The 12,881-nt window shown below is 44.9% G+C and overlaps 1 protein-coding gene across 3 annotated transcripts in view; it reads right to left on the reverse strand.

Moving 5' to 3' along the window:
• The window catches only part of LOC144138484 (uncharacterized), a 248,922-nt gene that overhangs the window by 227,255 nt on the left and 8,786 nt on the right, over positions 1-12,881 (reverse strand). For all 3 annotated transcript variants that reach the window (XM_077670780.1, XM_077670781.1, XM_077670779.1), the window contains exons 8-10: positions 9,664-9,903; positions 7,904-7,996; positions 2,686-2,816 (exon numbers count right to left, since the gene is read on the reverse strand). In XM_077670780.1, the coding sequence (XP_077526906.1) occupies positions 2,686-2,816; positions 7,904-7,996; positions 9,664-9,903 (464 nt within the window). The remainder of the gene's footprint in view (positions 1-2,685; positions 2,817-7,903; positions 7,997-9,663; positions 9,904-12,881) is intronic.

Raw genomic sequence — 12,881 nt, forward strand, 5'->3', positions numbered from 1 at the left:
GGTCGCTTGGTCGTATCAGACATATCCCCAGTGCACTCCTTTACTTTTCACCCGAATCACCTAGTAGTAGTAGTAGTACTAGTAGTATCAGACACACTAGGCCGACACGACGGCAACGACAACGGGACGGCGACGAGTCGCCAAACCATCGCCCAACTGCCGAATTGCCAGACCGTGTTGTCACACTACGCCGACGGCGACACAAACACGACGGCCGATGGAAAGGCGCCGTAGTTTGACTCGCCGACCGAAGACGCCAACAAAACCGGTTGTCCGACTGATCGCACAACGCGTCGCCGGGAATCGACAGAGAAGCGAAAACTGCGCCCCGACAACATTCGTGCCGCAATGAATGCGGCTCTATTTTGTTAGTTTCTGAAGTGTAATAAACTCAGTAAAGTCCATGAAGCTCATACAACTCAACACTAGCGCTAATGCGATCCGTATTTGGCGTTCGACGCTTCGGCCGTGCTCTTCGGCAACGCCGCTACCCCGGAGCTGCAAATTGCATATGCGTGTGCGATCGGCTTGCCTGTAGAAAATATAAGGTCAGTTTTGTGCAGAAGAAGAGTTACGTAGGGTAATTTGGGTAATAAGAGATCAATATCAGCCAGGGTTTTTCACGTAAAACATAAAACCAAAGTATGGCAAGCACTATCCCTACAGTGCAAAATCGCAGTGGCAGCCCGGCACACTTATTTTTGCGAGCACTTTCGCAAAGGAACAGAGTTGATGGCACCAAACTATTGCGGGGGCTTCACGGAACCTTGATGCGGCAGCGTTATTTAAAAAATTTCAGTTTACCAGCCAGGAATTCTGCAAACTAGCTAGTAAACACCGACGTACGACTCGAAAGATGGGTCTCCATCTATTACACCGGCTATTTCGCCAAGGGGTACTATTTGTCCGGTGGTGCAGTGGTCTCGCGCGTCGCGTATTTGTTGTTGTAGTATTTGTTGTTGTTGTAGTATTTGTTGTTGTTGTAGTAGTATTTGTTGTTGTTGTAGTATTTGTTGTTGTTGTAGTATTTGTTGTTGTTGTAGTATTTGTTGTTGTTGTAGTATTTGTTGTTGTTGTAGTATTTGTTGTTGTTGTAGTATTTGTTGTTGTTGTAGTTGTAGTAGTAGTAGTATTTGTTGTAGTAGTTGTTGTTGTAGTAGTTGTAGTTGTAGTAGTAGTAGTAGTAGTTGTTGTTGTTGTAGTAGTTGTAGTTGTTGTAGTAGTTGTAGTTGTTGTAGTAGTTGTAGTTGTTGTTTTTTAGCGGTTTTTTAAGGGGCATGGTTTGCATATCCAATTGCATTTCCATGGTTTGCGCATCCATGGTTTTCATTTGTCTGCATCCGAAGATGCAGACAAAGAGTCTGTGACGGAGCTTTCACGGCTTGACATGACGAGTCGGCGTGTTTACTTTCGTGGTGAAGCACGTGTGTGTGGGAGCAGATGCCGCAGTAAAGTCGCAGCGTACCGCAGCGCCGCATGGTAGACACACGTGGCAGAGCGTCCTCGTAACACTGTGACGTCACTGCTTGAATTGGCGCCCAGAAACCGAACCCGAATCCTGTTCACATGAATCGTGCGATAATAAATTTTTTACTCAGAATATGTGCATGTGACAGCATGTATCATGCTTTCTAAAGAAATATAAAACGTTTGCAACAAAGAATGCACAAGCAACAAATTTGGTGGCACAACACCTTTAAGGGAAACAAAACAATACTCTGGATGGGATGAAGAAAGAGGCCAGTTGCATACACACAGCGCTGACAAGCTACAAAAGTGTGTGCTTGCTACACGGTAATATAAACAAAAAGACAGCTCCACAGTACGATCAGACAGTGTAACAACACACTAAACTCGCAAGAAAAAAGCAACTTTAGGCAGTGGACTGTTACATCCAATATTCTGGTGATGTAACTGCTTGCTTCTATTTTATTTTTTTGCAAGTGCCTTTCCGCTGTCTCCTCTTATTTCTTATTATGGAGCAGCCAGAGCAGCCTTTCTGTCCTCATTGTCGTGCGTAAATTGAACATGTGTTGCTAGTGAGCACTTTTTTGTTTCCGTGATACGAACTAACCAGCCGAAACAGCTCCCTTACCACTAAAGGCCTGCCTAGCGACCCTGCAAACCTAACTTGTTTGTTTATTTATTTATCAATACTGTAAGCCTTGGTCAGGCCCATACAGAAAGTGGGCACATAATTCACATTACACAAATAGGTACAAAAAGCAAACTGAACGTTAAAGAGAACACAACAATCAACCACGCCTTTGCCAAAGCACATAAAAAGAAAAGAAAACGCAAGAACGCTCTCCGCTGTGTTTTTAGTTTGACAGATAATACTAAGCCAACCAACAGCAATGACAGTGTAGATAAATAAGCCTCTTCTAACACAAGAAATGCAGTAAAACACTTGCAAACAGATGCAATACGGGATAGGGTAAAATAACGCGGAAAACAGTAAACTCAAACATGCGCAATGAAGCGGTAACAATTCACTTGCAATGTAATTTTGTTCAGGTTTGGCACAAGATCAAGATGAAGAAAAATTTATTTGCTTGATATCAAGATGAAGAAAAATTTATTTGCCGAACGCCTCCACTGTTCCAAAGACTTGTAGCAAATGCACACATTGTATGAACATAAATAAGCCCTAAAGACATCCTTTGACGGAAATGCAATACGAACCGCTTCTTGGCATCTGCGACAGCCTTGGCTTGCTCATCCGACGCGGACATGGTCTTGAGCTCCAGGTCTGCGTACCTCTTGGAGAGCTCGGCATACTCTTCATCCAACTCCTGAGCTCGCTTGCGCTTGTCCTGGGACACAAGGACAAGGAAAGAAACTAGGCTGTTGCCTTAATCTTTGTCAATGAGTCTGCAATAACTTTAGCCGATGGCAAGTTGGCCCCAAGTGGACGAGATAACGTGAATAGCAGAAAGGGTTTAGCCAGATTTGCACGCTGGCAACAGTAGGCAAGGAAGCAGCACTGAAAGAACTAGCTTGACTCATCGGGTGCCATTGTAACCAAAGGGGAAGTGGAGAATGCGCTTAGAACAAAGGAGAGGCTCCAGGTGACGACAAACACCAATGGACCACCTAGAGCATGGAGGTTGCATTGTTCAATGAAAGATTTCAAAGTTATTTGTGCAAAGTCTAGAAAAACACCAGTATAATTATGATTCACAAGGGTTACGCCGCAGAACTTAAATACGACAATTTATCCGTCTACTCTGCTTCACAGGCAAGCTGTTTAAGAAGCAACATTTAAAAGTATGAGTGACAGCCTAAAGTACGAACAATCAATCAGTTACCAGAGGGGAGTACAGTGGAAAGCCAATTGTACGCTGCCCGCTTTTAAGACAACCCACCTCTCACGGTGTATCACCGCGGTCTTGGCAATTTCCCCATAGAAACGGCGCAACAGTGCATTAAAAAAACCCAATTATAGAACACTCAGGTGCACACAGTCTGCTTCATATGACAGACATTGGCAGAAATGAACCAGTGTTTTTCCTACCTTTTACGCCACTTTACCGCCTCATCCCAACCACTGCTCTTAAAACAGCTTCTTTTAATGTTTAAACTGTGAAACTTGCCAGTCTTGCTGCTTTTCTCCACCGATTTCAAATATTGCCTCATTTTTTTAGTCAGTCAATTAGTTACCAGGATAATTAGAGATAATTAGTCATTTCGGGGAGAATAATGGGCAAAACAGTACGTTAGCCAAAAATATAATCTTTATATTTTCCGATACTATGAACCCTGGTGAGTGCAATAAGAGAAACGGTTTTTTGATACACCACTTGAAACTAATCTTACAGCTCAATAAACTGTGGTGTTTGAAATGGCCATTCGAAATGGTTCCTTGCCACTGGTGCCAACATGGTTTAATGAGCTGTAAAATCAGTTCCAAGAGGTGCATCAAAAAACATTCCTTAATGCACTCACCAGGGTTCATAGTATTGGAAAATATAAATATTACAGTTTTATGGCCAACACTTTTGTTCCTCCAAAAACAATTAATTATCTCTAATTATCTTGGTAACTAATTCACTGACTCAAAAAATGATGCCATATTTGAAATCAGAGGGAACAAAAAGAAGCAAGACTGACAAGTTTCACACCGTTTAATCAAAAATTAACGGAAGCTGTTTTAAGAGCCATGTCCCCCCTTAAAACCTGTCTGACACTGCCTAATGTGCAAAGGCAAACAGTCCACGGCAAGCCCGACCACTTGCTGAGCAGACTCCAGCAAGCAGGCAGGTACTGGTGGGCAAGAGCTTAATCTTCCCCGCACGACAGCACAGCGCTGATGCACGAACTGCGAGAAGTAAAGGTTCAGGTAGCCGACAGACCGTGAACTCAAAGCTCCCATCGATCGAGCGGACGAATATGAAAACACATACGAAATACCCCACGGCGATGACCGCACTCCTGCTTTCTTCGCTCGCTCAACCCAATTTTCTCCCTTTAACGATGCTCTCTCTCATCCCACTGTTGTTTCCACCTTCGCACCGCCCCACTGCCCTTTCTTTCCGGCCTTCACCGCTCTTGCCTACTGACCTCTGCTTACCAGTGTCTTTCAAAGCCGTATTGTTGCTTTGTCGTTCCTTTCTTTCCTAGCTTTTCTTCTATCGCCACATCGTACTGTCGCTCGTTTCGCCTGCTCCTCCCTCGCCACTACTTTGCAGCCTTGGCAGTTTCACACTCTCTCCCTCCCCTCTCAATCTGCTCGACCACATCTGCCTTCCCAGCTTATCTCATGCACACGAGGCACAGGGCTGCCGGGCTAGCACCAGACAGCATGGAGGCTGTGTGGCACGTGGCGAACGGCTGGCAGGTTAGCGCACGCACCGTGCAGGAGGAGGGCGCAAAATAGGCGCATGTTTTTAGAAACTTGGAATTTCAGTTAGGAGTTCCCGAAAACGCGCTAAACATAGTAACCTAAACAAGTTCTTAGCCCACCTGTCGCGTGAGACAGTTTACTAGTGCGGCATCTACCCGCACCCCAATCGTTTATCATCCCCGTAAAATGAAGCTCTCATGCAGTCCCTTGAAAGTCGTATTATCTGGGTTCCACTGCATGCTAGAAACCCCTTTATATGGAATTTAGAGATTGTGAAAAAGAGCGATTCTGTACAGACTTCCGCAGCACCGGAAGCATTGAAGGAGGACGTAAATAATACGCTTGAAGGACATACAAAAGGACTGTATGAGCAGGATAATCCTTCACTACAGCAATAAGTTCATGAAAAGGGCAACTGCAAGACAAGAAGGCATCATCTCTCCACAATGGTTTACAGCCTGCCTGGAAGGGGTATTTAGAAAAGGTAAAATCAGCATAATGGGTAAACAAAGAATATTTGCCACTTGAAATCTGCAGACCCGTTTTTCAGCATATCTGAACGAGATCCGCAAAAATTTGCTCACGACTGCTTGGACGCAGAGTTGAAGATACATATGAATAAATTGAAAGTGCTGTTTAATAGACATGCAACAAGAGCCCTGCTTCTTGATGGTGGTGCAGCTGTTAGCTCTCTTGGCCATAGAGCAGTAGCAGGGGGGTTCAGAAGACTGAGACCAAATCCTTAGTGTGGCCAGTGTTATTTTGCTTTGGTCAGGAGACAAAACAAGTTTGCCCCTTTTTTTGCCACTGCTTTCCATGATGGCAGGGTTTTCACACAACGGGCCAACTAACTCTCTTGTACTTACTTAAAGGGAAGCTGAAGCGCTTTCCAAAAAAATTGAGTTAGATTAACAGTTATATAGTTTCTTGCGCGCTGATTCCGAATATCACATTGAAATTTATCGTACATGAGTCCAAGTGGCATTTATCTTGCAAAAAGCGCGGCCCCGTTTGAAAGACGCGCGCTTTTCGTCTTTTGACGCCCCTGATTGGTTGCGCCCGTCATGACGTCAAAGGAGGACACCCTTCGGCCGCGCGGGTTGTCGGAATCATTGCGAACGATCGCACGGTTGCCTTTGCGGCAATTTAGCTTGCAGTTTAATTTTCGCACATGACTGAAAGTTTGTTTTATATATTTCCCGTGCTGTTGGTTCAATTATCCTGGAGCTTAAATTTGCTTTACACGACAGAGAACCCCAAAGCAGTGACTGTGACGTCGACTACTGGGTTCCATCAAAATATTTTTGAATTAGGCAACCAGCATAGGGGGATTTTATACGTTATGTTAATATTAAGTACTGCCTTAACTGTTTCTTATTATACACAAAACCATTTATGCCGAAGATTAATGGGCGTTTTATAAACAATTTACCAGCGAAAAGCACGTACGTGCACTGCGCGATAAAATAGCGTTAATGCGCTCTAAACGTATATGCGAGACACATCTTGCCGGTACACGCATAAACCAACAAGCGGACTCTGCTTCCGCATTTCCTTTGTTCGTTGTCGCCCACCCCGCCCCGTTACTCATCCCCGTACAGACTGACACGCGCGCGCCATTTCGGCAGCGGCGCTACGGCGCCTCCGCGATTGCTAGCTGCACTTCGATTAGTGGCGTCTTACTGCTTCACATGCATTTACTCTGAAAACACTGCAGCATACTAGTGCCTGCTCAGAATTATTGGCTGTAGTAGGGCTTGATTTTCGCTAGTGCGTTGCGCATTCTGCTACAATATTATGGCCACCTCGTTATAATTAACAGAATAGTCGGGCAAGGCAGTTACGTTGTAGTTACGTTACTTTAGGTAACAATCACCAAACGTTTGTGATAATGAATCGTTGGCCTGTTTCAGCATTTCTAGATTTAAGCATTTACCGCGCTAGTCGGACAGAGGCCGTATATTTACTCTTCGCTCGTAATTTTTTTAGTATCATCATTATATATATTACCGACTATCACTGGTGTACACTTGAGGTTCAGTGACAACAAGTGCTTGCCAGGTTATAATATGCAGCCACACGGAATCTTGGGGAAAAAATTAGGCCCCCATTGTCAACACAAATTATGGCACGATGGTGGTTCGGAGTGGTGGTTTTTTTTTTAATTCCAGACAAACATCACCTTCTCGTGACATGTATACTTGCAAAATAAGTAATTTGGTTGTCTTGGTTCTTTCACTTTGTAGGAATACTGTTTACCTCTTAGCCGGGAGAGAACTTCTATCAGGATTGGCCCCTTGTTTTAGTTTCGCCAAAAAATTGTTTTTTTTTAACAATGTCCTGAGCCCATAGGGAAAGAAAATCGACGCGTTTAACGAAACAAGTATTTCCTGAATAAATGTGACTTAATTGGTTTCTGGAATGGAACGAAACATACCCGGCCAAAGTACAGCAGTATTCCCCATCCTTCCTAAATCTAGAATCTAATGTGAACATTCACGTCCGTCGATTCAAAAAAAAAAAAAAAAAAACGCATTCGAGCGGTTTACGAAGTATTTAACGTAGTGTAGTATATTCTCTGTCATCAAGCACAGCCACCTCGGCTGTCGCTTCCGTATGTTATCAAGCATCCCGGCGTGGCATTATTCTGCTTAGGAATACGGCATGATAACGTATGCCTCGTTTGGCGTTCGTGCATACTTTTTGAACACGAAAATTGTACAAATGCGTGCTATCAACCCCAACAACGACAAGTATCATTCACAAGGAAACACGGCGAAAAGAGCATGGCCGAGGCGGCCGATTCGGCCGGAAGTCCAGGTATGACGTTTTTCAGCCGGTTTTCGCCCGGGCTCTTCGGACTTCCGGCATCGCGCGGCGAGATGGGGGCGGGGCATCGGGCCACTTTTGTTTGCTCATTGCGCCGCTTCTATTGCATGTATTGAGAAAATATTTCGTACACGGGAACTATTCAATGTGCACTTGCTGCTAGTCAACTTTTCTTTTAATTCTAAAACCGCTTCACCTTCCCTTTAAAACATTCGTAAATACACTCACGGCTGCCTGAGCAGTGAAGTAGGACTCTCGCTGCAAGATGAGCTCTTTTTTCAGCTCCAGCTGGCGTTGCAAGTCCTGAATCGCGAACGAGTACTGTGAGGAGAAAAATGAAAAAAAAAAAAAAAAAGATGCCATTTTTTCCCCGAAATAAGCACAAGAATGCACGGTCAGTGGACATAATACTGCCGCTCAAGAGACAGTAAAAAAGTAAGGGAGTAAATTACTGCTCAAAAGAGCTGCTTTAATTATAGCTCGTTGGAACATGTAGAAATACCCTAACTACACTAATGCTAGAACACGTGTGGGTAAGATGACCGCACTGATAAAGCTACGAGCCAGGGGATAAAGCAAACAACTTCATTTTAGGCCACAACAATACTTTGGAAAGTTTTTCAAACCAGCTTTCTCCTATGTATTTCCTGCGAGCTGGTTGTTGGGGCAGGCTTGAATTGTAGATTTCATTTTTTCTTAATAGAAACCACTTAATGTTTGCTTCGAATCAGAATTAGCCCTTCGTCCTTGCTTCGAATGCCATAACCACTATTTGCACAATACTACCAAAAACACTACAGACACCAAATACCGAATATCAACTGTAAGGAAGGCAATACAAGTTAATTCGTAAACTAGAACAGTTTCCAGTGCGCTTTTAAGGGACATTTCTAAACCAAATACTTAACTGCGTAAGCTGCAAAAACCCAACTACTTTAAACTAACTTACACTGCAAACGTAATGACTTCAATTATTGCAATTTAACATGACTGCCTCAATCAATGCCCAAAAGATGACTCAACCTAGAACCACTCGATTTCCCATCAAATCCTTCCCTGTGTGATGGGTCAAACTACACAAAAAAAATCAATTCGCCAAGTGCGTTGTCCAATCTTCCCAACCATAAGATGTTAGCTGAGCACAGCAAAACAGCAGTCTCAACTTCCATCCACCCACATCTTAGGTCAATGCACCCATTCCTAGATCCCAATATTTTCTTCTAGACACCTATCTAGTATTCCCTTCCTCCATCAGTTCGCACTTCCATCATTGGCTAGCAACACTTATACTGCCCTTCAGTTTCCAGCCTTCAAATTACATGCCTTGCCCAACTCCATATCTGCAGACTGGAGCCAGAATGTCTAATATAGCACATGGGTTTTCTAGCCCCCTACGCCATACACCCAACATACTTTGCACGGTTCCTCGAGATGAATCGACAGCACCTTCCCCGGCGACGTCCTATTACGGTTGTTCAATCCCACAGTGCAATGTGCCACGTAACGTTCCTACTTATTTTTTCCGCTGAAAGAAACAACATAATCGAAAGTGCAACCAAAACCCGACCATCCCACCAGCATGGCAAATTCTTGCTGCCGTGCAAGATGCCGCGTTTCTGCTCCTTAAAGCGGCCACAGGAAGACAAAATATAACTTTGTTCTGTTTGAAGGAATTGGCTTTCGACAACTCACTCAGCTCATTCAAAGTCATACAGAAATCACAGGAAAGTGGCTGGGGGTCACCCCTGCCTCGTCTGTTCCCTTCAATATCAATTATTCACTTGCAGTTTCAGACAAAATTGGTATTGTAATCAGGACAAAGCAGCCTTTCTATTGACCCAAACTCCTACCTCGCCTTTGTGGCCCCTTTTAAAAGCGAATAGCCAACACAAACGTCCACTGTTCACCTTTTTTTCAAGTGCGCTGAAGAGCGCAACTCAAACGCGCCCCACACGTCCCGTTCAATTGTCACGTGCAGCGAGACATACGTGTTCGCAGAGCTCCTCCTCCTGTCGCGTGGAGGCCTCCAGGTCCTGCTTGGCCTGCTCGAGCACTCCGCTGGCCCTGGCCAGCGCGGCCCTGTTGCAGGCCTGGTGTCGCTCCAGGGAGCGGGCGTCCTCCACTGGCCGCAGGTCAAAGTCCTCCAGCACCGAGTGTGGCAGCACGCGATGCAGGGCTCCCGCCACACTGGCAAAGCTCTGCTGCAGCTTCGCGTTCGCCGCCCGGATCTGGATACCATACAATAGAGGAAGCCACTGAAAGAACTTGGAGGCTCTATTGTCTTCGTGAAAACTATAGAGTTCCATACTACAGTGAAATCTCGTTAATTCAAACTTCAATAATTGAAATAATGGATAATTGAAATAATTGATAATTCAAAATGCAGAATTTGGTACCACCAAGCATGTGTCGAAGCGAGTGCACCAAAAAGCCCATGAATTCAAATGAGAGTGCGCTCCCCAATGTATGAATTGAACTACAATCCACCCCAATGGGGGTTTGACGTCTGGTATGAGATAGGAGAAATGCGTCTCATCTGCCCATCTAACTTTCTGCCGCCCCCTGCAGCGCTTGCCTTCTCAAGGGATCCACTCTGTTACCTTTAATGCCCAACAGTTATCTTGCCTTCGCATTACATGCCCTGCCCAAGTCCATTTCTTTTTATTGATTTCTACTAATATGTCCTTAACACACGTTTGTTTCCTGACCAACTCCGCTCTCTTCTTGTCCCTTAATCTTATACCTATCAGTTTCCACTCCATTGCCCGCTGAGTCGTTCTGAGTTTAAGTTGAACCCTCTTAGTGAGCCTCCAAGTTTCTGCCCCGTAGGTGAGTACCGGTAAGATGCAGCTCTCATACACTTTCTTCTTCAGGGACAATGGTAGGCTGCCATTCATTATCTGAGAATGACTGTCGAATGCACTCCACCCCATTCTTATCCTTCGAATTATCTCTGCCTCATGGTTGGGATTCGGGGTCACAACTTGGCCTAGATATATTCGCTCACCGTTTCCACAGGCTCACCACCTATCTGAAACCGCGGTGCTGTCCCGAGGTTATTGGCCATTACTTTGGTTTTCTGCATATTAATTTTCAGGCCCACGGTTCTACTCTTTGTCCAGTGCAGTAAGCATGCTTTGCAATTCCTCCCCTGAGTTACTTAACAAAGCAACATCAGCAGCAAATCTGAGGTTACTGAGGTATTCTCCATTCACATTTACTCCCACCTGTTCCCAATCCAATGTTCTAAATACTTCTTGTAAAAATGCTGTGAATAACATTGGAGAGATCGTGTCTCCTTGTCTGACGGCCTTCCTTATAGGTATTTTACTGCTCTCCTTATGGAGGGTGATGGTAGCTGTGGACCCATTGTAGATATTCTCTAGTATTTTTACATAATGCTCGTCTACCCCCTGGTTCCGTAATGCCTAAATGACTGCTAGGGTTTCGACAGAGTCAAATGCTTTCTCATAATCAATGAAGGCTATATAAAGTGGTTCAGTATACTCCGCGCACTTCTCTATCACCTGACTGATCGTGTGAATATGGTCCATTGTTGAATAGCCTTTACGAAACCCTGCTTGTTCTTTAGGTTCATTGAAATCTAGGGTTGCAGAAATTCTGTTACTGATTACCTTGGCAAGTAACTTGTAGACGACTGACGCTGATCGGCCTGTAAATTTTCAAGTCCCTCATGTCACCTTTCTTAAGGATTAGTATGATGTTCGCGTTCTTCCAAGAATCCGCTACACTCTCGGTCATTAGGTATTGCATGTGTACAGGTTTGCCAGTAGGGAGAAGGTAAAATGGGGGTAAGAACTAGGGGTGTGCAAATATTCATTCAAATACGAATCGAATACCAGTACGTCTGCGAAAAATTCTATTTGCGAATCAAAGATCTCCTACTCGATCTTTCAAATATTCCAGTGGGTTTTCCCGAATGTGCCCGGCTCTGAGAAAACGAGAAATGTCAGTGCGCACTAGCAGACTGCCGCTAAAGTCTGTTTGACAAGTTTCATACAAATTGTTCTTTCGTCAACGAGCCGTAAATTTTATCCTGCTGCATGGAATAATTTGCGACTTTGTTGATAAGATCTTTCCGTCATGCTGTTGCTTCTGGCCACCATTTTGAGTTCTGCGACCGGATGCTTTCATGTCAGGGCAGCTTCCAATAAAGCAATCGCCGCCGCTTTTGTCGCTTTGGCCGATAATTTACAATGAATGGGAGTTCTGCTTTTTTAATGCAGTTGGTGTATGTTTATTGCATGTCTTGTTTTTTTTAGACCACACGGGATAGCACAGGCTTGTGCACGGTGGCTGTGGAGCGTGCTTTCCTTCGGCAACTTATCGTTTCTGTTTCATGCTCCTCACGTGCTTCCGAAGAAGTGGCTCATCGTTGTCCACGATTGCAGTTGTGCCGTGCTTTCGCGGCATACTGTTCATGGTTCAAAAACTCCCACCTCCCCTCGCGGCAACCCCTGTGTAGATGCGACGCATAGGGGGTTCACGTTGCAGCATTGGACAACGGAGGAACGGCGCTGGAACGATGGAGCGGAGCGGCGCAGGCACCGCGTTTTATAGCGCGCATAACGGTGAGGGGATGCACCGGCGCCAGTGTGTCTGCCGCGGCTATGACGCAACACAATCCACTTTAATCCAATCCAATTGAATCCAATCCAATCCAATGCCCCTTGCGAGAGAGTGTTCACTATCGGAGAGGAGAGGGGGTGAGCGGCGGAGAGCGCAGCTAGCGCGGTGAGGAGAATGGGGGAGGAGTGGACGCCGACAACGCCGGATAGACGCAGGGACAAGGCGAGTGAATGAGATGCGTTCGCATCTAAAAGTGGACACTTCGGAGTTACAAGCCGCTGTCAAGTTGTTGCCTATGATTGCAGTAACGCAACTCCAGTGCAAGCCTATTTTTTTCCCTTCAAATGCATATCGCACCCGCTCCAGATTCCTGAAGTATTGCCTCATAGTGGTTCAGCAACTGGACTGCTGTGAATGAGAGTTGAACAGTGCGTTCGTCGGGTTGAAAAAAGAAGGTCATGACTACCAAACGTGCAAAGTAGGTTCTGTTTGTGCACCAAAACCTATAAAAAATTCAGGCCTGTAAAAATAAAAAATGGTATTCGATTCAATATTCGGCTTTTTTTTTTTCAGAATTCAATTCGATATTCGATTCGAAAGTTACTATTCGGTATGC

This window comes from Haemaphysalis longicornis, unplaced genomic scaffold, assembly GCF_048455015.1.
Source record: "Haemaphysalis longicornis isolate Haplotype H1 unplaced genomic scaffold, Haemaphysalis longicornis Haplotype H1 scaffold_5, whole genome shotgun sequence".
In the NCBI taxonomy this organism is placed as follows: domain Eukaryota; kingdom Metazoa; phylum Arthropoda; class Arachnida; order Ixodida; family Ixodidae; genus Haemaphysalis; species Haemaphysalis longicornis.